This window comes from Rattus norvegicus, chromosome 3 (genome assembly GCF_021556685.1).
Source record: "Rattus norvegicus strain SHRSP/BbbUtx chromosome 3, alternate assembly SHRSP_T2T, whole genome shotgun sequence".
Taxonomy (NCBI): Eukaryota; Metazoa; Chordata; class Mammalia; order Rodentia; family Muridae; genus Rattus; species Rattus norvegicus.
This window is the reverse complement of record NC_141536.1, coordinates 106,867,782-106,893,695: the sequence shown is the minus strand read 5'-3', so window position 1 is coordinate 106,893,695 and position 25,914 is coordinate 106,867,782. Positions and strand designations below refer to the sequence as shown.

The 25,914-nt window shown below is 41.7% G+C and overlaps 1 protein-coding gene and 1 long non-coding RNA gene across 18 annotated transcripts in view; one reads left to right on the top strand and one right to left on the bottom strand.

The window, feature by feature from the left end:
• LOC108350445 (uncharacterized) overlaps positions 1-4,046 on the top strand; it is a 30,890-nt gene extending 26,844 nt beyond the window's left edge. For 3 of the 10 annotated variants that reach the window (XR_015684563.1, XR_015684564.1, XR_015684566.1), the window contains one exon: positions 692-2,889. This is a non-coding gene — a long non-coding RNA (uncharacterized LOC108350445). Of the gene's footprint in view, positions 1-691 lie in introns of all 10 variants that reach the window. The other 7 variants (XR_015684565.1, XR_015684561.1, XR_015684559.1 and 4 more) reach the window with 6 other exon arrangements.
• The window catches only part of Ganc (glucosidase, alpha; neutral C), a 52,608-nt gene that overhangs the window by 24,466 nt on the left and 2,228 nt on the right, over positions 1-25,914 (bottom strand). For 6 of the 8 annotated variants that reach the window (XR_015681297.1, XR_015681298.1, XR_015681302.1 and 3 more), the window contains 11 exon segments: positions 25,726-25,788; positions 23,192-23,300; positions 15,860-15,987; positions 12,976-13,155; positions 11,668-11,713; positions 8,432-8,498; positions 7,350-7,446; positions 5,599-5,779; positions 5,240-5,393; positions 2,550-2,785; positions 1,094-1,220 (listed from right to left, as the gene is read on the bottom strand). Coding sequence is in view for 4 of the 8 variants with exons in the window: in NM_001145840.1 (NP_001139312.1) it covers positions 1,094-1,220; positions 2,550-2,785; positions 5,240-5,393; positions 5,599-5,779; positions 7,350-7,446; positions 8,432-8,498; positions 11,668-11,713; positions 12,976-13,155; positions 15,860-15,987; positions 23,192-23,300; positions 25,726-25,788 (1,388 nt within the window). In the remaining 4 variants the exon portion in view is untranslated. 8 annotated transcript variants of the gene reach the window in all.

The following is a 25,914-nucleotide window of genomic DNA, read 5'->3' as shown; positions in this document are numbered from 1 at the left end:
CATCTCTCCAGCCCCCACCCACTTCACTTTCAACTAACGATATCTCCTCTGCTTCAGCTCAGCTACTCCTGGCTCAATGGTCTCCTATGTTCACTCTACTTAATCTCTTTCCTGAACCAACTCTCTTCTCTATCTCTACTCTCTGACCCTGCCTCTGTGTGACCTGGACCCTACTCTTTCTCTTCTTTCTCTCTCAGCCTCTATTGACTTTTTATATCCTCTCCTGTTCCCAGAAGTCCAAGAGGCAACCGACACTGAAAGTCATAGGGTCAAATAGTTCTATTAAACTGGGTTCTTTCCTCTGAGCATCATTGATTAGAAGATTAGAAAACAGAGCAGCACAGACAACAATCCTTAGCTAAATATGGCTATAGTTCTATAGTTATTCACTTTATTGCCAGCAGCTGGGGATCCTTTAAGGGTCACACACACAAAATAAATCTTATTACACATGGACATGGCAAGGAACAAGTATCCAGATGGAGCCTGTCCTTCACTAACGACCTGAGGAAGGCCAAGCAAGGTTGCCAAATCCCTTGCAGTGACTCCTCTTTCTGAAGAGAACACAGACTTGTTCAAATGGTTCAAGGGAGAAAGGGAAGGCACAGGCTTCTCCACAGCACTTGGATTTATGACAGTGGTGAATTCTTTTGGTCTTTGGAGAATTTCTAATGAGGCTTTAAACTCACAGCTTTTGCATCTAGAGTTCTACAGGCACTGAGGCCACGCATGAAAGTCTGAAAGTCAAAACTGTGGGCTGAAAGAACAAAGAACAATCCCCAGGGAGAGCCTGCCAGTCAATGCCCGCTCCTTGCTTTCCTCACTCCTTGCTTCCCATCTCGGAGAAATAACCTGCCTTGGAGATGAATTCTTTGCTCACTTTTCATCCTCTCACCTATCTGGTCACTGACTGGTAAGTGCATTCAGCCCACTGCACGAGGTGCTAGGAAAGATATCAAAGAAGGCAATGGCGTGGCTCTAAGGTGCTACAGATGTGGCTGGAAGAGAAAGAGATGCCCTCGAGGAATGAGAATGTGGGCCACGGATGTTTTGTTAATTGAGACTGAAGATGTGGGGACAAGTGACACCATACCAGGCCAACAGACTCCTTCCAAGTCGCCACCCTCTGGATTCTTCACAAAGAAGCCCCGTTCTTTGGCTTCAGCATAGACTGTGTAGTCAGGATCCACCTTGATGTGGGGGTCACTGATAACCACAAGCTGTCAGGACAGATTTTAAGGCCATGTCAGTTTTATGAGACTTATGCTTATTTAGGTGTTTTATCCATAGTTTGGGGGGTTGAATTTTACTCAGAAACTACAACTCATTGAAAATTTTGGACATTAGTAAATCCCTATAACATTTCATTCCAAAATTATTATTAATCTGGATGAATTCTGTTATAATTATCATAACTTATTACTTTATTATTATTTTACATTTATTTATTTACTTATTTAGTGTGTGTGTGTGTGTGTGTGTGTGTGTGTGTGTGTGTGTGTGTCTGAAGTTGGCTCTCTCCTGCCACCAGGTGTATTCTGGGGCTTGAACTCAGGTTCTCAGACTTGGCGGCAAAGTGCCTTTACCCACTGAGCCATTTCAGCAGCCATACATGTCTTTAGATGATATTTTATCTGTCTGCATGCCAAGTGTTCTATGAAAGAACTAGCTACGCAAGGTCCTAACTCCCTAGTATTTAGGGCAAAGATGACACTGATGAAAAGGAAGGGAGAGGAGGCCTGGGGAGGTAAGTCAGTCAGGTCAGGTCCTTGCAAGCATGAGGACCTGAGTTTGAGCTGCAGAACCCATGTAAGGAAGCCAGGCATGGTGGCATGTGTTTGCAATCCCAGCATTGGGAAGATAGAGGCATGTATATGGTCTCAGAGGTTCTATGACCAGTTACATCAGTGAGCGACCATGTTTCACAAGAAAGAAAAAGGCAAGGCGATAGTGTCTAGGGAATGACACATAAAGGCATATGTGTGCACCCATCTTCCCCAACCCTCCAACCCCTTCCAAACCACAAACCATGGAATGGATGGCTCAGAAGCTAAAGGCTTGCTACCAGCCAGGAAGATCTCAGTTTGATCCCTGAAACCCAAGTTCCATTAGGTAGAAAGAGAGCAGATTTCATGTGTTTCTTGGCTGTCATGTGTTACTTGAATGCCTTCTTTGGTGGACTATCTATCTATTCAAGTTCTCTGTTGGTTCTTTAAGTGTTGGGAGTTTTGTATGCTGAGTTACAGATTCTGCTATCCGCTCCTGTCTGTGTCTCTGTCTTGTATTACAGTTATATATGCGTGCCTTTCCCAACCACTCACAGACCCCTTCACCACTAGCCCAGCATCTTGAACATTGAAATGGGGGATGGAGAAACAGCTTTGCTGTTAAGATCACTGGCTGCTCTTATGGAAACCTGGGTTCAATCTTCAGCACCCACGTGGTGGCTCATAACAGTCTGTAGCTCCAGTTCCAGAGGATCAGATGTCCTTTTCTGTTCTTTAAGTTTTGGGGTTAAAACCCTTTAGACACCATCAGGCTGACCTCACCTTGCGTCCTTTGCTCCTGAGCAGCTCTTGCATCCTTTTGGGGTTTGCGAATCTCTTTTTGTCCCAGGTGAAGTACTTCTTGTCCTCCGTGTGCTCTATGTCCAGCCACATGACATCATATGGAATGTCATGTTCATCAAACCCTGCATCGACTGCCTTCACATCCTGTTCATCTTCATAGTTCCAGCGACACTGGTGGTACCCCAGGGAAAAAAGAGGGGGCATGGCTTGTGTGCCTAAAAAAGAAGATGACAATGGAATCCACCAAGTTGTTCAATCAGTGGCCATCTCCCCCGATATTATAACTGTTGATAAAGGTATCAGTCTAGTGCTGTGGGAACACAGGCATTCTGCTTCCAGAGTAATATGAGATCTTTAGACATTTCCCAAGGCAGGTGAGAAGAGTAGAGGCCTTGAACAAGGAGGATGCCAGGCAGGGAGACAAGGTAGGGCTTAGAGAACAGAGACAGGCAAAGAAGTACATGCAGTCTTAGAGAAAATAAACACTGCAGAGATGGCAGTGTGAGAGCTAAGAGAAGCTGAAACTGGAAAGGCTCAGTTTTTAAAGAGCCCTGCATGTCAAGCTCAGAATTCTTCTCATATTTTTTATACAAGAAAACATGTCAAATGGCAAAAATCAGGCTGTAGATCAGCTCAGGTGGTAGAGCACTTGCCTAGTATGCACCAAACTCTGGGTCCACCCTGTAAAACTGGAGGTGATGCATGCCTGTAATCCCAGCACTTGGGAGAGGTACAAGCAGAGGAATCAAAATTCAAAGTCATTCTTGTCTAGAGAGTTCAAGTCCAGCCTGAGATACATGAGACCCTGTTTTAAAAAAACCTGAGGCCAGTGAGATGGCTCAGTGGATAAAGGTTCTTGCCACCAAGCCTGATGACCTGAGTTCAATTCCTGCGTCACACCTGGTGGAAGGAGAGCACCAATTCATGGAAATTACTGCAGCTTCAAAACAAAAGAACAAACCAAATGGAAGTTAAGTTCAACATAGACCTGAGGGTGGGAAATAAGGGAGGGGTGGTGTCTGCTGAACCACGAAGAGTGTCAGAGGAGGGCACAAAGGAGAGGAGCACATCCCTGCTTCAGAAACCTCGAAGATAGGCACAAGCTCCTCACGTGCTAGGATACCAGACTCATCCAGACTCCAAGGGCTTCCATGTAGAGCCACACATCAGGTGGCTTATACCCACTCCAGGGGCTCAGACACCTTCTTCTGGACCCTGCTGGCTCTTTATCTCATACATATATACATAATTTTAGAATAAAAGTAAATTAAAGTAAACATTATCATCAGTATCTCTGGAGGTGAAAAAAGATAAAATAATCACACAGTAGAGCAGGACAGCATAAAACTGGATTAGAACATTAAAGAACAAAGAGCACATGGGAAAATCAGAGATAGGAAAGTTCTCAACATCAGAAACATGTCAATAATGGAAGACCTGGGAGATAAGAGGAAGAAAAGTTTTCAGACAAGAGGCAAAAAGAAAAAGGGAGGAAAAACAAGGATGGGAAACTATGAAAGGGACAGTAGAGGCTGTTGGACACTCAGACTGAAGACACTCAGACTGAACATGTCCACCTTCAGGACAGGAGTGCATCAAGGGAGCTTGTTGTAAAGTGTCAGAATATTAGTGATAAGGAGAGTAGTTCAGTGGGAAAGAGAAATCACGTGCAAAGGAACACAACAAGTGGTTTTGGAGCAAGAAGGCAGGGGACAGGAGAGAGATGTCTTTGAATTCTGAGGAAATTTAGCTGACCCAATTACCAGGCTAGGGTGAAGGTAGGAGAAAAACGGCTTATCCCTGCAAGGAGTAAAGCACATGTATTTGCATTTATTTAACCTGTGCATGTGTGTACATGTGTGTGTGAGCACATGTGTACGTGTGGGTATGTGTGTGCATGTATGTGTGAGTGTGCATGTGTGTGCATGTGTGTGCATGTATGAGTGAGTGTGCATGTGTGTGTGCATGTGTATGTGTGCATGCATGCATGTACTTGTATGTGCATGTGCATGCATGTGTGTGCATGTTGTGTATACATGTGCGTGGTAGGAGTTAGTTCTCTGTTTTACCATGTGGGTCCTTGTGACTAAACTCAGGTCTTCAGGCTTGGTGGCAAGTATCTTTACCCACTAAGCCATTTTACTGGCCTTAGCCTTTAATCTCGCAAAGAACAAGTATTTTATTGCTAGAACAGTAGTATAACAGAGAAGAACCATTCAAAAGTTCAGAACAGAATATTCCTTATTACAGGGGATTATTCTCAGAGACTAAAGCTTCAAACAGGTATATGACAAGGGTTAGGCATTAGAGAATGGACAGTCTAGTGCAGTGGTTCTCAACCTTCTTGACACTGTGACACTTTAATACAGTTCCTCATGTTGTGGTGACTCTCAACCATAAAACTATTTTGTTGCTGCTTCATAACTGTAATTTTGCTGCTGTTATAAATCTTAATGTAAATATTTGATATGCAGGATATCTGACATGTGACCCACCTCAAAGGGGCTGAGACCCACAGGTTGAGATCTACTCCTCTAGTGTCCTATTTAGCTTGTCCAAATGTAATGAGGATGGGAAGAAAACTCTTGCTACTTAAAACCCTTAGAGACATTGTTTGCAGTGATGATGCCTAGGACAGAGGGAATCTAACAGAATGATGGATGCTTTACCTGTGATATATGAGTACTGCTTGAAGATGTCAGCAGGTGTAGGTCCTGTCAGCAGAAAAACGTCAATGATCCCACTCTCTGACATCCAGTGCACATTAGTTAGGCACCTGACTTTTTGTTTGGCAGCTGCTGGGCCCATCTGGGTCAGTGTGTACTGGAAAGGGGGTAATGAAAATCTGAGAAATTTCACTGTAACCCATAGCACCCAGTTTTATGTGAATCAGTCTACATTTAGTAGCTCCTACTGACATTTGTTGATTACATTGCAAAGCTCTTGGTACAGAAAAATGCTGCTGTGAAGGAAAGGGCTCAGGATACAGGGTGGAAAGTCCAGCATGCAGCCACATTCCATAGCTCACCTCAGCTGCTGGCTCTGTGTTGATCTCCACTAGTGTTTCTGAGGCGTTCAGCCAGAAAATACCTACAGTCCTGCCCTGTTTGTGGGCCAGGAGATAAGGCACTGAACCATATATGCCCATTTTGTCATGAACTTGGTATCCATAGACATCTAGGTTATAAAGACGGTATGCGTCTCCATCTCTGAAACACAAAGGAGGCTTATCACCAAATACAAGTGGCTGTTAATGAATAGCATCATTCTCCCTGTAAATAACCTTTTACCTCCTGCCATGCATAAAGTTACACACTTAAATCCTTGACCTTGGAAGATAGAGATAGGAGAACTATGAGGTAGAAGCTAGCTTAGGCTATAGCAAGTTCTAGGCCAGCCTGAGCATGTAACAAGATCACTCTTGTTAAACCACTCTCCTACAAAGATCCACCTCTTACCATTTGCCTGAAGGCTTCCTGGCCCAACCCGGTGTATGTGATCCTCCTCCTTTGTCTTCACTGGTTTCCTGGATATTTCAGGCTTAGATCCTGAGCTACACCTTCTAAATGTCTGCTGTGGTGCACTGTGTGAAGACTTGTCTGCAACTAAGTCAAAAGAAGTGCATCCTAACTGTCTCCAGAGAACTGAGCTGGGAAAGATGTGGGACAGGACAGAGGCCCGGGCAGTGAGATTGGTCACTCTGCCTACCCAAGAAATAAACAGTTTCTAAACCTGACAACTTTATCAGTCTGCTTCTCTTTGGTTTTGGCGCCTCTTTGGCAGATGCCTCTGGGATCCATTTGTCAGTAGCGTCAGTCTGATCTGTCTCTCCAAGGGAATCACAGGTAATCGGAGATGCCACATTCTCTGTCTCATTCTCCTCTTTAGAGTGAAAGTCCTTTTCTAGATCAATATATATATATATATGTTTAGTATTCTCCCAGGGTGCCCCTCAACTATCCTACATAGTAAAAGCAAACCTCCACTTTAATTCCAAATATTCCTTGTTTTATTCCTGTAGTTTTGGGGTTCACTATTACAGTTTTTAAATTAATATGAGTGTATATGCATGCATGTGGAAGGCAGAGACAGCTTTGTGGAACTGGTTCTTTCTTCCCACCTTTATGTCCTGTCCTAGTTTCGTTTCTGTCACTGTGACAGATACTCTCTCTAAAGCAACACAGGGAGGGGAAAGGGCTTATTTGTACTTACAGGGTACAGTCCATTACTGCAGACACTCAGTCAAGAGCAGAGATGGACTAAATATACAGAACCTTGCTCGCTTGTTTGCTCTTACTAAACTTTTAATTTATACTGTTCAGGACTCTGAAGAATACTAGGAAGGTTTCTCAAACTCTATAATTAATATTAAGCCACAGACTAGTTAATAATTGTGGTGGCTTGAGTATGCTTGGTCCATGGGAAGTGTCACTATTATGTGTGGCCCTGTTGGAGGCAGTGTGTCACTGGGTAGGTGGGCTTTGAGGGCTCCTAGTGCTCAAGCTCCACCCAATGTGGAAGAGAGCTTCCTCCTGGCTGCCTGCAGAAGACAGTCTCCTCCTGGCTGCCTTTGGATCAAGATGTAGAACTCTTGGTTTTTCCAGCACCAAGTCTGCCTGCATGATGCCATGCTTCCCACCATGATGATAACAGACAGAACCTCTGAAACTATAAGCCAGCTCCAGTTAAATGTTGTCCTTTATAAGAATTGCCTTGGTCATGTTGTCTCTTCACAGCAATAAACCCCAAACTATGACAAGGATTCTTACTGTCACTTACCTAGTATTTTTAAGTTGGTGTGACTCTGCATGTTGAGGGATACCATAGAGATGTTCAAATCCATGAAGGGAGAAATCCAAACCAACAGAGGAAGGGCCTGCCAAGACCAGGACCATAGCTAAGTTTGCTTCTCATAGATCGATCTAAAAGACTCAGTTAATGTAACAAAGCAACTAGCTGAGAGAGTCTGAACTTGCCCCAACCAACCTAAGCTGTATATTGATGTTGATAGTAAGACGCTGCGATGTTTGGGGATTGGTGAATGTAAATGTATGTGAGTGTAAAAGTACACAGTCACTAGTTATGCTGCCTGAGCTGTGTGCTAAAGCTCCCTTTGCCCTAAACACTGAGCACTTTTATCTTGGCTGGATGAGATCAGGTTTGTCTTCTGCCTGGTAACTTTCCTTGTCTGTGGCTTTCTACAAGAACCGCCATGTCAGAGCAGCATGAAGGCCTTCCTTACATCCTTTATATATGACTTCCCATGGTTGTGATATGTGATGTGTGAGCCCATCCCCTCACATACTGCTAAGCCTGTGAAAAATGTCCTAGGCTGGTATGCAACACCTGTGACAATGATGAGGAGGCCTAAAAAAAGTCATACAGTTGGGCTGTATGACTACAGTCTCGTGGAAATAGAGTGTGGGATTACAGTTGTCAGTTGTCTGATTTACTCAAAACACCAAGCAGTGTGCTGACCCAGGTCCTGTCCTAAAAGTGTAAGCTGTACATGGCCCAGGTATCTCTTTCATTCCTCCATAAGCTATCTATAGTTACTTCTCTGTTGTAGTGCATTATTGAAGTCCTGGGAGCCCAACTAGGAGATTTCTGTTCACCTTACAGAAGTTACTTGTTTTAGGTGCCAAAGCTCAAGGAATCTGTCTGTCTGTCTGTCTGTTTGACTATCTATCTATCTATCTATCTATCTATGCCACTGGGGATTGAATTCAGGGCACCTCCATAGTAGCCAAGCACTGTATCACAGATTCATATCCTCAGACCTCAAATAATCTTTAGACATACATGGCTAGCTGTTTTGGAATGATCTATTTTAATATTATACCTTAATTTTGTCAATTTACCATTAACTTTGACATCCACAAATTTTCCAAATTTCTCTTCCCACAGGCCCAGGTCCTCTTGATTTTCCTATTTGTATAAAAAGGAGATCAAAATGAGTTTATAAACTGCAACAAATATGGTGACCATAACAGTATTTCTTATTTGGATCGTTAAGAAGACTGAGGCACTGGCAAGATGGCTTAGCAAGTAAAGGCCCTTGCCTCTTAATGATGCAAGCTTGACAACTCAAGTGTGATCCCTGGAACCCACATAAAAGTGGAAGTCAAGAAATACCCCCACAACGTTGTTCCCTGGCCTCCTCATGCATGCCATGACCTTCACACCATCCCCTCCACACCATGGCCTACACACATGCATCATACACATTCATAACTAACTACTACATGCCTCTGATTCTAGTACTTGTGAGGCAGAAGGGTAGAACTCTATAAACTGGACGCCAGCCTAACCTACTCTACGTAGTAAGTCAGGGCTATATACTGAAACTCTGTCACACCTTCAAAAAGAAAAAGAAATAAAAGAAAAAGAAAAGACAGAGAAAACGAGTCCATATTTTTGAAGATTGGCTTATGATACATATTTAAGCTCTTTTGTGACTGGCTTACTCCACAGGCTCTCTCAGTTCTTACTCTCTTTAGAGCACACATCGGAACTGTCGTATCTAAGACCAAATACTATTCAATTACATGTACAGACCACAGTTAGGTTGGATCATGTGTTTCTTCCTGCTTATGTTACTGTGGGCGATGCTGCAATGTTCTCACTTTTGGGGACATACAGGAACAGGACTACTGGGTCAGACTGCAATTTCAAATTTAAATTTTTGAGGACCTGCTATATCGTTTGTCATGAACATCTTTATATGGACTAAAATAAGCAGTGTTTTGAAAAAAATGCAACAGCCTTTTCATGCAGAACAACTAAAGGAATTAAAAGGATTTTTTTCCTTTTCTTTTCTTTATGTTTTTTTCTCTTCCTTCATTCCTTCCTTCCTTCCTTCCTTCTTCCTTCCTTCCTTTTTCCTGCCCTCCCTTCCTCCCTCCCTCCCTCCCTCCCTCCTTTCTTTCTTTCTTTCTTTCTTTCTTTCTTTCTTTCTTTCTTTCTTTCTTTCTTTTGAGACAGGATTTCTCTATGTGGCATTGGCTGTCCTTGAACTCATAGGGATCCACTTGCCTCTGTCTCCTGAGTGCTGGGATTAAAGTCATGCACCACCACTACTACCCAGCAAAAGGGAAAACTTTCATGTAAATATATGAGATAAAACATTGAGAATCTAATAACTTAGCTTTAATTTTTCACATTTTTATTTATTTATTTATTTGGAGGGCTACATGTGCACATATGCCACAGTTCACATGTAGAGGCCGAAGGACACCCCATGGGATTCAGCTCTCTCCTTCTACCCTGTGGGTTCTGAGGCTTGAACTCAGGTCATCATATTGGCAGCCCCTGAGCCATCTTCCTTCCCAGCTCAGGTGAGTTTACAAGCAGACCCTGGTTTTGCTGAGTTTCCCCTCTTCAATCAGGTGTCTGTTTGTGCTTGTTTGAGATGTTAGATAAAATGGATGACAGTGATTTCTCAGGTCTTGCCTCTCTCTATTGCTACAACTTTCTCAATTTTATCTAAGAATGAGAAGAAATAAACTATATGTAAAATAAATTTTGCTTGAAAATGAGTTTATTCGTCTACTTCTAGCTTCTATAAAGCCATCCTGTGCTTCTTTGAAATCACATCTGAATGCCTCAAGTAGAGACTATGCTAACCTGGGGCCAGGCATGGGCTTTAGAAACTCTCAAACAGTTGAAAATTGTTCTATACAGAGGGTTTGAAACATTAATAAACTTTTTGTGACAAGATCTGGGTCTCAAAACTGCTACTCAAGCAATCTAATCAGCTATCTCCCTAAAGTGGACTTAACCTGTCATCACAATCTTGTAAACAATCATGTGTTTACCTTCTCTGTTCAGAAACAAAACATTTTCTCACATCCACCAATACAGATGAGTCTTAAGAAAAAGAGGACTTTGTCCATGGGACACCAGAAATACTTTCATCATTGCAAAAGGTCATAGCTATTGTCAAGACTCTGTGAGGAGCTATGTGGCTGTGAATGAAGTGAGGAGCTATGTGGCTGTGAATGAAGAAGGATTTCTAGTCAGGTGTGGTGGTGTATACACATAAACTCAGAACTCAGGATGGTGAGGCAGGAGGATTGCTGTGAGTTGGAGACCAGCCTGTGCTACAGAGTCCTGGGGAGACAGTTCAGTGGTAGAGTACTTGCTGCTCGTGTGAGTACTGGTGCTCAATCCTCCACATCCATGTAAATGTTAGGTAGCAGAGCAGGCTGCACATGGGAGGCAGACAGGCGATCCCCAGCCAAGCTGCCTAGCAGACCAGCTGAATCAGTGAGGTCAGGCAAGAGCCTGCCTCAAAACATGAGGCAGAGAGTGACTGAAAATGACACCTGGGGTCAACTTCTGGCCTGCACATACACATGCATGTACACCAAGTCACACATGTGCACTGACATGTGCATGCCATACCCACATAAACAAACACACAAAAGACTTCTAGATTGTCTATTTTTCATAACTCAGACAAAATAACCTTTTAAAAACAGAGGTGAGACCATGTGCCTCTGTGTTTAAAACCTTCTTTGTCCTTAGGGTTAACTAAAAAATGTAAACATATCTTAAAAGAAGGTGCACTCTGTGATGGGTTGGGAACTTAGATCTGTTTAATGGTGAATTACCAATTCCTTCAGCAATGCCTGCCTGGCAGAAGATGGTCTTCAACAGATTTTTGTTAAGTAAAAGAACATTGCTAGTCCTTCCATAGAACAGCCTGCCTACCTCTTTACCATTTTACCTGACTTTTACTTTGTATCCCTTCTTCCTCACAAAAGAAATATGGATACAGCACACACACACACACACACACACACACACACACACACACACACACACGTGAATGAAATGTAATAAAAAGTAAGTTAGAGAATACTTGGGGAAGACACCTGGTACTTATTTCTGGCTTCCACATCTGGCATGCACACACACTTACAAGGACTAAGATGCTAAGATAAGCCAAAGACAAGACCAAGTGGCCCCTTTATATACAACAGCATATTTACCAACCACCCTCCTAGAGAAGAGGGGAATAGAATCCACTACTTGTTTACAGACTGGAGTGTTAAAAAAGATCAAAGTAAAGTAAATGGCTAAATCTCATTACCTGAAAGGTGTCAGCTGGTGTATTTTGTCCATTTCCTTTGGTAGCTCTGTTTTAAACACAGATAATGTTGTTTCACTCAATGGGAAGACTGGCAGTATTTAATGTAGTGAAAAAGATTTTCATTTCCAGATCTTTATAAATCCTATCCTTTAATTTATTAAATATGACATCACTATAGACCAGGCATGGTGACACATAACTGTAATTCAAGGATTTAGAGGGCTAAGGCAGGGCATCAGAAGTTCAAGGTCACTGTCACCTGCAAAGTAACTTCAAGGCTCTGTCTCAATAAAAAAAGGAAGGAGGTAAGTAGGGGCTGTGAGATGGCTCAGTGGGTAAAGGGGCTTGCTGCTAAGAGTGTGGCAGTCCCACTCTCGCCATAGGCTGTTTGAACCCTAGCAGTCTGTACTTGCTATTCCTATCATTAGAATAAGTGAGAGTGAATTGCATTATTTATTTCCACACGATTTTTTTAAGTTGCAACTTATTTTTATTTTTGAGATGTTAGCATTGGAAAATCTTACTATTTATCATAAAAGTAATATATATGCTCATTGTGGGAAAATTAAAAAGTAATAAAAAGAAGGAAAATTTAAATACCGAATCCTGATCTACTCTGTCTTTGTCTTATAAAGATTTTTCCTAGCTGTTACTTTCCTGTTGTTGTGACAAAGCACGATGACCAAGGCAAGTCACGGCTGGGCTTAGGACTCCAGAGGGGTGGAGTGAGGCGGCAGGTGGCAGAGGTGGTGGCTAGAGCAGAGCGGAGGGCTACATCTGGAGCCACAAGCAGGAAGGGAGCAGAGAGTGAGCTGGGGATGGTGTGTCTTTTTACTCTCACAGCCTGGCCTCACACACTTCTTCCAGCAAGGCCACACCTCCTAAGTCTCCCCAAGCAGCAGCATCCACTGGGGACCAAGTACCCAAATGCCTGAACCGTGGGGACAGCTTATTTAAGAGTTTTTTTTTTTTTCTTTCCTTTTTTTCGGAGCTGGGGACCGAACCCTGGGCCTTGTGCTTGCTGGGCAAGCGCTCTACCACTGAGCTAAATCTCCAACCTACAGCTTATTTAAAACATCGCATTCTTCTGCTATTTTTTTAAATGGAGAGACAGCAAAACCAGCATAGCAAATATGTTAGTACATAAGTTTATGTACTAACACCTTTAAAGTCTTTGGTGGGAAAGGGGAGAAAGCTCAGCCAGTAAGCATTTGCTGTGCAAGCATGAAGACCTGAGTTCAGGTAGCTGGTACTTCAGACAGGCTTTGTCAAGGTAGGTCTTAAGGGTCAAGTAATGTATGCAAATACCTCTGCTTGTGAGGAACCCGCAGGTGCTCAAAGTATAGCTTGCCCAGGGAGTTGATGCTGATCAGAGCCTCGTCCTTAGACAACAAATCAATCTTGAATGGGTTTGCTGAGATATGACATCTCAGATCTCCTTTTCTATCTGTCAGTGTCAGGCTGCCTGTGTCCCCTGAGCAGACCAGCCTGTGTGACATAAAACAGGAAGAGAAAAATCAATTGCTATAGATGTACATGACTCTATGTGATTTAGAGTATTGATTGGCAAACAATCTTCCTGTGACAGAGAACTGGTAAGGCCTGCAGTAAGGAGCCATCATGGACAGTGAAGGAAGAGCTTGGACAGAGCATGCTCTGTTATACTTCATAACTACAGGTAACAAAGTTATTCAACCCTTCTAGGTCGAATTCTTTGGCTATAAATTACAAATAATAAAATTAAAAGCTAATAGGGTTTTGGGGAAAAATTAAGTGAAATCATGCATGCGGAGCAACCAGTACAAGTTAGACATACAAATAAATGGCAATCATCATCATCACCACCACCACCACCACGACCACAACAACCACCACCACCATCATTCCTGTCTATAATGTCTAGTAACACTTGAGCACACATAATCTGAATATTTTTATTTATTTCAATCTTAAAATTTTATTTTGTGTGTCATATGTGTGTGTGTATAAGGTGTGTATGTGCCACAGACTTAGAGGCAGCAACTGTTCTGATGCGCCATCTCACGGACGCTATGAAAATCCTATACTTCTTTAGGCAGGGCATTCCTCTCATGAGCTTGGCTGTAAAGGCTGTCTAGGCTAGTTAGGATCTGACAAAAGGTGTGGAGGCAGTGAAGGCTGTGACATAAGGATATAAGGAACACAGAAATCCCTTTGCAAAGTCTATCTCAGTGGAGGTCTATTCAGTGTGCTCAGGCAGGGACAACTTTATCAGGAGTAAGAAGGTGACAGAGAGGTGGCTCAGTGGTTAAGAATGAGTGCTGCTACTGCAGAGGACTCACATCAGCCTGTAACTCCAGCTCCAGGGGATCTGACGCCATTTTCTGCCCTCTTCAGGCAGTCACATATGTGTAGTGTGAGTTCACAGAAGTAGCGGGGAGAGTGGCTTCTGCAGGAGTGGAAGGCTCAGGCTCATTGGAGTTTGGAAGTTTGGGGATTTAGAATTATCCAAATCTTCTCACATGCATGCATTTGTAACTTTTTGCAGTTAATGTCCCAAATCACAGATCTGTAGGGACTGTGAACTCAGCTTATGATCTAATTCAGCAACCTGCAGTATCAAACTCTGAGTCTGTATTTGTAGCCATAGGGATTCTGTAGCTATTTAAGATATGAAAGCGTCATAGAGACTAATTAGTTTTCTAACCATGTTGTGAGTTCAGAATTTCAAACCCTGAGACTGTTGTTTTATGTCAGCGAATGTTTCAGATGGTAGCTAGGCCACCTCTGAATTTTGAATTCTGAGTGACAGTCACGCTGTGCTATATTCCCACCTCTTGGTTTGCTTGGTAAGCCTCTTATTTCAGTTGACGACCAAGAATAACTTACGCAGAAGCACAGAATGCTGTGGTTCATTCCTAGTTGTACCGGTTTGCTGGGTTATCATTAACAAATGACCACAGGCTGGGCTGTTTAAATAGCAGTTTATTTTCTCTCAGTTCTGGAAATCTGAGGTATTATCTTCTTTTTTTTTCCTGGACCTGAGGACCGAACCCAGGGCCTTGTGCTTGCTAGGCAACTGCTCTACCACTGAGCTAAATCCCCAACCCTGGTTCTTATAAGACCCATCTCCACGGCCTGCAGATGGTTGCTTGTCATTGTAAGCGTCCCTGTGGATGTGTCTCGACAGTCTCCTCATAGGGATAGCAGTTACGATTTAGCATGTTCTCATTTTAATTTAATTCTCACATTAATACATCTCTATTAATATATCAGAACTCTGGCTACAAAGGAGTCTGGGAAGGGCAAAAGGCTGCTTTCGGAGTTTCAGTTACTTTTGTAGCTGAAGGTCCCCTAGAAAGTTGTCAAGATGGAAGCAGAACTAACAACGATATTTACTGCACGATATTTATATAATCTTTACTATCTATTGACCATAAGCTCATAACGTACATAAAATCATGGTAGGAATATGGCGAAAATTAAAGCATCTGTCTTACCCTTATCAGAAATCACCAGGCAATGCAGCTGGTGTTCTACCTGAATGCCTGGGGACAATGGATGGAAATCTTGCAAGTACTTGAAAATGCTTTAGTCCCGAGTGATTTTTCTTTTTTTTTTTTTTTTTTTTTTTTTTTTTTGGTTCTTTTTTTCGGAGCTGGGGACCGAACCCAGGGCCTTGCGCTTCCTAGGTAAGCGCTCTACCACTGAGCTAAATCCCCAGCCCCGTGATTTTTCTTTTTAACCTAAACACTGATAATTACTTTATCTCTGGCTCTAAATAAAATTAAGTGTTAGGCTTCTGAGACTATCCTTAATTAAAAGAGAGTCTGTCTGACTGTATAAATTACTGTGAGCGTTAGTGTATTAGGTCTCTTGAGTCATGGTACTAATCCAAGTGAGCAAATTAAACAGCTTTTCTTCGACTTAGTTCCAAACTCTGCTGAATAAACCACTGTTGTGAGAAACAGAGCAAGCCGAACCTTCTGTCTCTCCTCATTTGGAGGTACAAAACAGTTTTGGGATGGGAGTTAGAGCAAACAGAATAGGGAATATAGAAAATTTATAAACTTATCCCCAAATGATTGACTACTAACCCAGTAACTGAGTATAACTTTGAACAGACTAAGTGGGGGTGAATAAGGAATCCATCCAAGGTAGGATGACAGAACACGCCAAGGCTGTGCATAACAGACCCCGCTCGGAGGCTCACCTGACAGTTCCAAGCTTGCTGTTGACGACATCAGGAACTTCATACCTTGGTTTCAGTGGAGTTTCTTCATTGATCTTAAGTCTGAAAATGTCCTTCTCTATACCATAAACTTCAGCCACAAGAGGAATCTGGGAGTACAGATGTAAGGTTCAACAGCTTACCTCAGTGATAACGTAGTCTAACAATCATATTACAGTAATTAGAAAGCATTTGTTTAAATTATTATAGGCCAAGCAAACTGGTAAATGCAGACAATCAAATGAACACTTCCTGAATATATGCCTGTTCTTGCTTGATTATTGCTGTAGAACAAGGAATCTCTTCTGTGTGTCTGTGGCTAGGTAAACATATGGTTGTCCAAATCAGCATCTTTAGAGTGAATGGGGTCTTTATATCAAACTGAATAATTGCACAAACTGCAACCAGACTTGGAAAGATTGAAACATATAACCAGGTACAGATGTGCTAAGAATTTGAGTGTTAAATTCAGTGTAACCATGTTCTAGCTGTATGAAAGATGAAAGAAACAGGCTCAGGAAAAGAACTGAGAAGACTGATGATCTTTGCAGTTCTTAAGAGTAGATGAAGTGAGGCTTATTGAACTATTAAGAGACTTTTTACAGTCAGGAATAACAATAGGCTTCAAGGGAACTTTCTCAAGGGACTGGGAAATTTAGGTAAAAATGTCCTGCAGGAGGAATGGAAACAGCGTAGGAGTATGAAGAGAGTAAACCTGAAAAATAAAACTTGAAGCCCTCGAGAACAGAAATGGCTGGGTTTGAGTCACAAAATGAAGCATCTAGTTTAGAGGACAACTTTAAGATGGGTTTTTAACCAGTGCACCATTATTATATTGCTCTACTGCAAGTTCATTGTGAAACACACTGCTGAGCGCCAGTTACACATGGGCACCTACATGGTTATTACATCTACTATGACATAGGCTCAACGGGAAAGGTTATCAGTGAAAATGACAGGATGTGGTGGAAGCAGAAGACAGATAGGTAGTACTGAAAACATCAAGCAGCATCCAAAAAGTCACGTGACAGGAACCTTGCATCTAGGACTACGGACAGCAGTCAGGGCACAGTTTCGGGAACAGTGTCCTGAAGAGCAAGCAGCCAGTCATAGTCGCTCTAAGACAGGCTGTTATACAACTGAGTATAAGTAATGTTTACGTGCTTACTTTTTCTCATATTTGAGTTATCTTGAGTATTCCATCAGAATTCGACCATTTGAAAATGCCCAGATACAAACAGAGCTGAAACTCAGACTATCTATTCTCTTCCAAGCTAGACATATATTTTTATGGTTCTTTTAAATTCAAGTAACATTTACTTTACATTTAATATTGTGATCACTGAAGATGAAACCAACACACAATTTATATCAAACTGAGATTAAAAGTACAAATACAGAGTTGGTGGCAAAACAGGAAGGGGAATACCAATGTATGCAAGGCAAAGGCTCTGGGAAGTCTCTCTGGGGGAGGAGGGATCTAAGCAGAGCCTCCTGGAATTGGTGGGAGAATAAGTTTTTATTGCTGTGATAAACACTATCACTCAAAGCAACTTAGGAAGAAAAGTGTATTTCATATTGTACCTTACAGTTTACCATGAAGGAGGTCAAGGGAGGAACTCAAGGGAGGAGCTGATACAGACGCCATGGAGGAGTGTTGCTTACTGGCTTGTTCTTCATGCCTTGCTTCTCTCTCTCTCTCTCTCTCTCTCTCTCTCTCTCTCTCTCTCTCTCTCTCTTTCTCCAGTTCAAGACCATCTGGCCAGGCATAGTATCACCCACAAATAGTTCTCCTGCATCAATTATTAACCAAGGAAATGCCTTACAACACAGGCTAATCTAATGGATACAGTCTTTCAACTGAAGCTCTTTCTCCCCAGATGGCCCTGGAATCTGGTTCTTCTTAATGTTTTCCGCCTATGAGTTAAATATTGCCAAATAGTGTTAACAATGTAAACAGAAAAAAAACAAAACAGAAAAAAGTAAACAGTGGGCCTTTGTTAAAGCACCCTCTTATGTTTTAAGGTAAGCGAGTTGCTGGGTGGCCCAATTTCGAACCTGTGGTTGACAACTGTCTGATCTTCCCCTTATACCCGACTGCCTATAAACAAAAACCGAACATTTCCTCCTCTGGCAGCTGTCACCAGAGCACACCAGCTCCCCCTGAACAATTCATGAAAGACTGTGAAAGCTATGTCCCAGCTGCAGAGAACATCACAACCAAGATGCTGCTGACACCACATACTTCTGCTTCCCGAGGCCTTGCTGCCTTGCTTCTGTGTGGAGCCCTTCACTTGAGTTTTGACAAACCTTGATGGCCACCAGATGAGCTTGCCTACAGCTTCTCTGGAGGGCTGCTATTACAAGATCTTGTAATAGCAGTCTTCAATTAGGTCAGGAGGAGGAGTATCTCCTCCGGTAACTCAGCAAAAACCTCTGGGCTGTGCTTATACAACACCTTTCATTGGTAGAATAGAAACTGCTATTAGTGGAATTACAGCCTGAGACCAAGCACAGCAAACTCCTTTTCTACATGTAAATCAAGCTGTTTTCCAGTTTGTTTGTTTGCATATTACAGTGCGTTGTTTATCTTCCTATTTCTTAGATAGTTTCATGTAGCCCAGGCTGGTTCCAGACTTGCTATGTAGCTAAGGATAAACTTGAACTCCTCATTCTTATGCCTTCACCTCCTAAGTGAATACAGGAATGCAGGAGTGTGCCACTCTTTTTACATTAGTCTGAGAGGCTTCTCTCAGACCCAACCCACATTCTTGTGTTGCAACTTTAGGCTCTAGTAAAGCAGTTTCCAGAATGCCATGTTTATTTTGTGGCCCTCCTCAGAGGTGAAACAAGCTTAGTGGGTTACATAAAAAGCTCAATTCATATCTGTAATCCCAACATTTAAGGGACAGGAGGACCATAAGTTCTCCTCAAGTTACACAGGAAGTGTGAAGCCAGGCTGGTTTCTACAAAGGCTGCCTGAAAATTTAAGGTCAGTGGTACTGTATACCCATAATCCAAGAATTTGGGACATAGAGGCATGAGGATCAAGAAATTCAAAGTCATCCATAACTACTTAACTAGTTCAAGAGCAGCCTGGAATTAGGGATACTATTTTCAAACACAAACAAAAACCAAACTAAAAGAAAACCTAGGGCTTCAAGCTCCAGTATCAGCAGTGACGACAAATGTGGCCAGGGTCATCAGGAGCCTTTAGAATCCTGATACTCAAAGCTCAGAGCTGCAACACCAGGAGCTTCTGAGGCTCTAAAAAAGCAGTAAGACTTGTGATATCCAAGGCTGGAGGTGTAAAGCCCAGAGGGGGCTGAGAGCCACTGCGAACTAAAGGCTTCAGTGCCTGAAGTTCTGAGCTGTAACTGTAAAGGCAGGACAAGGGTCCAAGAGTGTAACAGAAGAGTCAGTAAGAGGCGGGGCTACGTAGATGAGAGGCTGTGGGGACCTAAAGACAAGAGCTCGGGAGGTAGAACTCTAATTAGTGTTAATACTCAAGCACCAGTGAAAGTACTCTGCTTTGTGTACCAACTTTGTGGGCTTGGAACCATAGCTTTAGTTCTCAAAGCTGAGAGCCACAAACACTGAATTTGGAAACCCAACCTACAAACCTCTGGCATGCAGGGCTATCAAGGCTCAGGCAGCTGCCCCTTTGCCTGTTCAGACAGAATGACAGAATCCACGCCAGCTGTGTGTGATAACTGCAAGCATGGATTCTCTAAGAGAAGAATGATGACCTTGTGCTAGTTTTTAGCCCATTTCCCAAGGGCAATTAGCCCACTCAGAATGAATAGTGCTTGCTAACATGTGTCTGTGCCCTGTCTGCTGAGGAGGTGGCTAGTTGGGAAAGCCTCACTTTAATTTCACTTAGATGAAGAAGCAAGGAGTAACTTCATGTAGAATCCTAGAGATAGACTTGGATCCTCAAAGAAGCTGCTAGAAGTGTCTCTGGTAAAACCATGCTAACAGGCTGCAAAGAAAGTAAAAATGCTTACAAATGTTTATCCAAATCAGAAAACACCAGAATTAGCAATATAAAGTGCATTAGAGACAAAGGGTTAGTACTACCTGCCTTGTTAGAGTCACAGAAGGCAACATACATTTCCCTGCATTGATGAGTGCCTAAGACCAGATCTCCGCTTCTCCACACATGGCACGTTTTCATTCAAGGTGGAAAGTTGGTAGGGAAAACTAAACCTGAGCAGTATTTAAAAGGGAACATTTTCCTTTTAGATTTTTCCTCTACTAGCTTCTTTGTTGAACACTTACTGGTATATTTACAAACATGTACAACTTTTTTAACTCTATGTGATATTAGGCTTCTAAGAGCTGGTGAGGGGAGTCCTCAAGATGACACTACTTCCTTTATAAGAAAAGACCAGAATTTGCTTTGCCTGTGTCTTTCAATCACGTGGGGATACAAGGTAAGCCAGGAAGACAGGAGATGTGCTGGTGCCTTGGATATTTAGGGACAAATCTGTTGCTTAAGTCTCTTGGTCTATGGTATTTTGTTATGCAGCCAAAGCAAACTAAAAGAATACTGATGAAGCTCGATTCTGTTTCCTAATTGCTTATTAGGAGTGGATCTGGGGGAAGGAATTGTATTTCAAGCATGATGAGTAGTTCAAACTCTGAAGTTAATCATTTAATGCTGTACAAGTGCGGGGGCAGGCAGGCACCAGGAGTTCTGGGTTTGTTAGAATCTGCCTCTTCAGTGCAATTTGAGAACTGCAGCTGTGAGCTGAATATGCTCCTCTTAGATTTTGAACTGTTTCTCTGAACCTGAAAAAAAAAAAAAAGAGGAAAAACTATTGTTCTTATTAGGAATGTATATATAGCTTGTTTCAAGACTCCGGACCACACTGGCACCTGACTGCAAACTCCTTAATACCTCTGTCTTAGCCTAGCAATAACCTTTGGCCCTGTTCCTATGCAATGAGATGGCCGTAGAGTACAGACAACTTCTCAGATTACTGCCTGCGTCTTCACTGTCCCTTAAAGCAACAGAGGGCAATGGGATCTCAAGTCCCTGTTATTTATTTCAACTCTGCATATTACTGGGACATTAAACTGGAGTCAGGCAGAATTTCAAGGTGACTTTTTAAAATATATATTTGCCTGAGAGCAAACAGATTCCTACACAGCTTTGATATTTTCAAGTATCTGAGCAGGTTTTAAGTATTTTAAGTTCCCAGTCTTGGAGGCTTTGTGGTTGGCATTTCAGACACTTTGTTCTTTCTCAATGGACTTCCTCTTTCCCTTGAAATCCATCCTCTGGAGCCCTCCAAACTGTAAAGTCTTCTTTTTGGAGGACATCCAGTTCTGTTGGGCTCTTGTAACCGTGGGCTTTTTATTTGTGCTCCAGTTCCTAATTAACGACTCAGAGGCTTATTTTTATGAATAAATGCCTCAGTCATAAGCTAGGTCTGTTCCCTGACTAGTTTTTAACTTATATTAACCTATATACTATTCTACGTCTGCCTCTCAACATTCAGAATCCAAAGAGAGAAAAACGATCTACTCTGACATAGGAAGGTGTGTGCAGGAGTCTGGCACTAGCAGCATTGGTGTCAAGCTGTGCTGAGAATTTAATTCTGGTTTATTTCTGGTATTTGAAATAATTCTGCCTCATTTTCCTTACTCAATGTCTTTATAATAGTAGTTTATTTAAGAAGTTCTATACACTAAGCCTCCCCCAAGGAAGAATAAAGATTTTATTTCCAGATTACGGCCACTACACCTTGTGGCAGACACAATGAAGAGAAGAAGAAAAAGGAGAAAATTATCAGAAACAACAACAACAACAACAACAACAACAACAACAACAACAACCAAGACAAGAAAGTTCCTGCCACCTGGTAGTTAGCTCAAAGATTCCTGGAAAGCCACTCCAATTATTGGGAGTCAAGTTTGCTCAACACTAATAATTTCTCAATTAAGGTCTTTCAGAACCTTCTGCCAATGTTGTGCGATAATTTTTATTTTGTTTTCTGATGAGTTTCCACATGAAAGCACTACAAGACAGGAACTGCAGCAGTCACAAGGAGATGTCACACAACCTTCAGTTGAAAGTCGACGTCTGAGAACTAGAAATGGTGAGCTGGTGGGGTCAGTCTGTAAGTTGTGAGTGGACCCAGACCAGTCTTAATGATCTAGGTTTCCAACTCAAGAATTACTAGTTAATTCATATTGGATTGAGATGTTCTGGAAGCTCAGGGTGGTTTTACAAGGTGGTGGAATACTAAAAGTAAGGGCTAGAGTAAAGTCATCTAATGAGGTGACTTTAGTTTGCTTTCTTTCTTTCTCTCTTTCTTTCTTTCTTTATTAGATATAAGTACACTGTCACTGTCTTCAGACACACCAGAAGAGGGCATCAGATCTCATTACAGATGGTTGTGAGCCACCATGTGGTAGCTGGGATTTGAACTCAGGAACTCTGGAAGAGCAGTTAGTGCTCTTAACCACTGAGCCATCTCTCCAGCCCGACTTGAGCTTTCTGGTCCAGCTCAAAACACTTGTAAAACTGACCCATCTTTGTGACACATCTGAAGTAGTGTATGAACTGAACGGTGAGTAGGAAGTCTTAAGATATCCTATGGTAATTCTTTTAGTTTGTAGTAACCATGGTGACATACTAGTGAAACAGTTCAGACACAGAAGACTCATGTCTTGGGTTTCCCACTACATAATACTCTTACCTGTTTCCTAGCCTAACTTTGGGCATTTGATAAATATGCCCCTTGTTCAGGCTTCATGAGAAACTGTATTCTATATAAAAGTTCTGGAGCATGTATGGATCTTTGATAGGATCTGTCAAAGACAGAAAAAAATACACCTATGTGACACTGGGCAAATGTCTTTCTAAATTTCGTTTTCCTTACTTAATAATTGGGGACAGTACACTGTATGTCTTAGGTGCATTATAAAAACAAAAGGAAATAATACACGTAAAACATCTAGAAAAACATGCGGCACACAGGCAAACTGTTGATATTTGCGTCGCTGTGAACGTAGGGTCAACTGGGCATGGTGGAAGATGCATGCAAACACAGCACCTGGGAAACAGAGGAAGGAGGATTGGGAGTCAAGGTTAAATAGCCAAGTTATAAGTCACTTTGCTCACGTGCAACATGACCTCAAAAATTAGTGAATGAGTGAATGTAGGATCAGTATATATGAAAAAGATCATATTTCTTCTCCAGCAAAGCTCTACTGAGGCATAGATGGTTTAAATTAGCTGTCCTAGAAATGTATCTAATTCAATCTCAGTAAACACAAAAGCAGATTATTCTTGCGTCTCACCTTAGTTGCTTCACTGCTGATTTGGAACCTGGTGCTGTCCTGTTCTGTGCCGACGGAGTCTAGTGAAGCCCGGTAGGTGGTATTCTTGGAGAGTTGCTGTTTCTGCCGCCTACAGATAAAGAGCACTGTGCTGGGGAGTTTTATCAACGTGACACAAAGTAGAGACATTTGAAAAGAGAGAACCTTAAGCTAGAATAAAGAAGCCTTCATCAGAGTGTCCTGTAGGAAAGTCTGTGGGGGGTTTTCTTGCTTAACTTATTGCTGAGGAAGGGACCAGTGACTGTGGGTGATGCTTTAGGTAGTGTAAGAAAGGTAGCTGAGCAAGCCAGGAAAAGCACTCCTCCATGGCCTCTGCTTCAAGTCCTGCCTCCAGGTTCCTGCGTTGAGTTCTTGCCCTGACTTCTCTCAATAATGGACTGTGATTGGGAGTTTATAAGATGGAATAAACCCTTTCCTCCCCAGCTTGCTTTTGGCTATTGTATTTATCCCAGCAACAGAAAGCAAACTGAGACAAGTAAACAAATATATGAGAACTGCTTGTGACTCCCTGCATCTAATAGACTAACATCATGTGAATATTAGTAAATTCACTATCACAGTAAGTGACTAGCAAGGACTATTGGTACTCTTATAAAGTACCAAGAATGTGATATTACTAGAGTTCTAATAATAATTATTGCTAAATTAATACTAATTTCAACATGATTGTTTAAGAATGGCATCCTGTCTTCTTTATGGAGAAAGTGGGCAACTTTCGTGTGTGTGTGTGTGTGTGTGTGTGTGTGTGTGTGTGTGTGTGTACAGGTACATGTGATTTTGTAGGTACATGCACACGTCATTGGGGACCAGAAAAAAAAAAACCTCAGGTACAATTCCTTAGGGACTGTTCATCTTTTTATTCTTTAAGTTAGTATCTCTTCCTAATCTCAGGCTGGCCAAGTAAGTTAGCCTGGCTGGCCAGCAAGACCTAGAAATCTCCTTGTCTTTGCTTTCCCAGTACTGGAGACTGCAAGTACCCATGACTGATACAATAGTTTTACAGTAGGTTCTAGGAATAAAACTCATGCCTTCTTGCAAGTACATTACCAACTAAGCCATTTCCCCAGCCCAAATTTGAAAAATAACTTTTATGAACTTAAATTCCCTCCTCCTTTTCAGGAAGTGAACCTTTAGTAGTAATTCAATAGAGTCTGGTGGAAATTGGTTATAGGCTATTGACTTAACAAGATGACTAGGTATTCATTGTATAACACCCCCTTCCCCAAGGTAACTGTTTTGAGTTTAAAATGGCATCCTTTCTTCATTTAGAACAGATAGTGACTGAAACAGAAACTTAAAAATATGTGAAACAGGGGCTGGGGATTTAGCTCAGTGGTAGAGCGCTTACCTAGGAAGCACAAGGCCCTGGGTTCAGTCCCCAGCTCCGAAAAAAAGAACCAAAAAAAAAAAATATGTGAAACAAATTTTGCTGGGTGTGGTGGTATAGCACCTTTAATTTCAGCACTCAGGAGGCACATGACAGCAGGTAGTTGTTACCTACATAATGAGACATTGTCTCAAATAATAAACAAAACAAAAAGAAAACAAAAAATCCTCAAATCAATCAATCAACAAACAAAAAATTAATTTTGATGATTTTTTTTTGAAGATTTCAGTTCCAGAATCATCTAAAAGTAGGTATAAATCAGGCTCTTGAACCAACTACACCATGGATTTCTCCAAAGTAGACTATTTTTAGAGCAACTTTAAAGGCATTGTTTTCTAGGCTCAAATAACCTCTTAGAATGTTAAAGTAAGTAAGAAAGACCCCTACAGAGGGAAATTTTTCTTCAGGACTAAGGGTCAGGTCAGAGCCCTGCACACAAGGAAGTGCTCTATGGCTGAACCACATCTCCAGCTCCTAGAAAACCATCTTATAAATCACTTGTGTGTATAGGAAATGGCACAACTCTTCACATGGTGGTACTCTCATAGCAAAAGACTAAGAAGAAACAACAGCCCAAGGCTCTAGCAAGTGGAGCTGGAACCCAATAAATTATCATGCACCTACTCAGCATACTGTGAGCACAGAGGGAAATCTCCAAGTCCTGAAGTGGAAGCTTTCCAGACTAAAATACAAAGCAGGGGTCGAGGAGGCACAGAGCAATGTATATACAAACTTATTTGTAGGTATAAGGAATGAGGTGATATAAGAATATATGTAGTTACAAAAATACTGGAGGAATACATAAGAAATTAATAAATATATGAAGAAGAGGAGAACTGGGATGGAAAGGCAGAGGTTGTACTAATACTTTTAATCTATTTCTTTCTATGTGAGTTCCAAACCAAGTAAGTCGATTATCTTTGAAAGAACACACATTTAAAAATTATTTAAAAGTATTTTGGTTTTTAAAAATAAAATATGATTTAAATAATAGCAAATATTAGATTTCCTAAAGAGTATGTTCTTAGCCCCTCAGTGCTCAAAAGCCTAGTGGAAATAATTTGGGAATTCCGTCAGGAATTTTTTTCTGGGTGATAAATTCACTTACCTGTAGAATGCAATCTTGCCACAGTCTTTGAAAATGGTTTTATCCACTGCTTCATCTTCAACACTAAATAAAAAGACGTTTTAAAGAAATATATTTTACATAAGAACTGCTAGATCAATTTTTGTACCTTCCCTAGTGATAGTATAAATGTGCAAAATAAACCTTTGTAATGTAACATAAGACTTTATG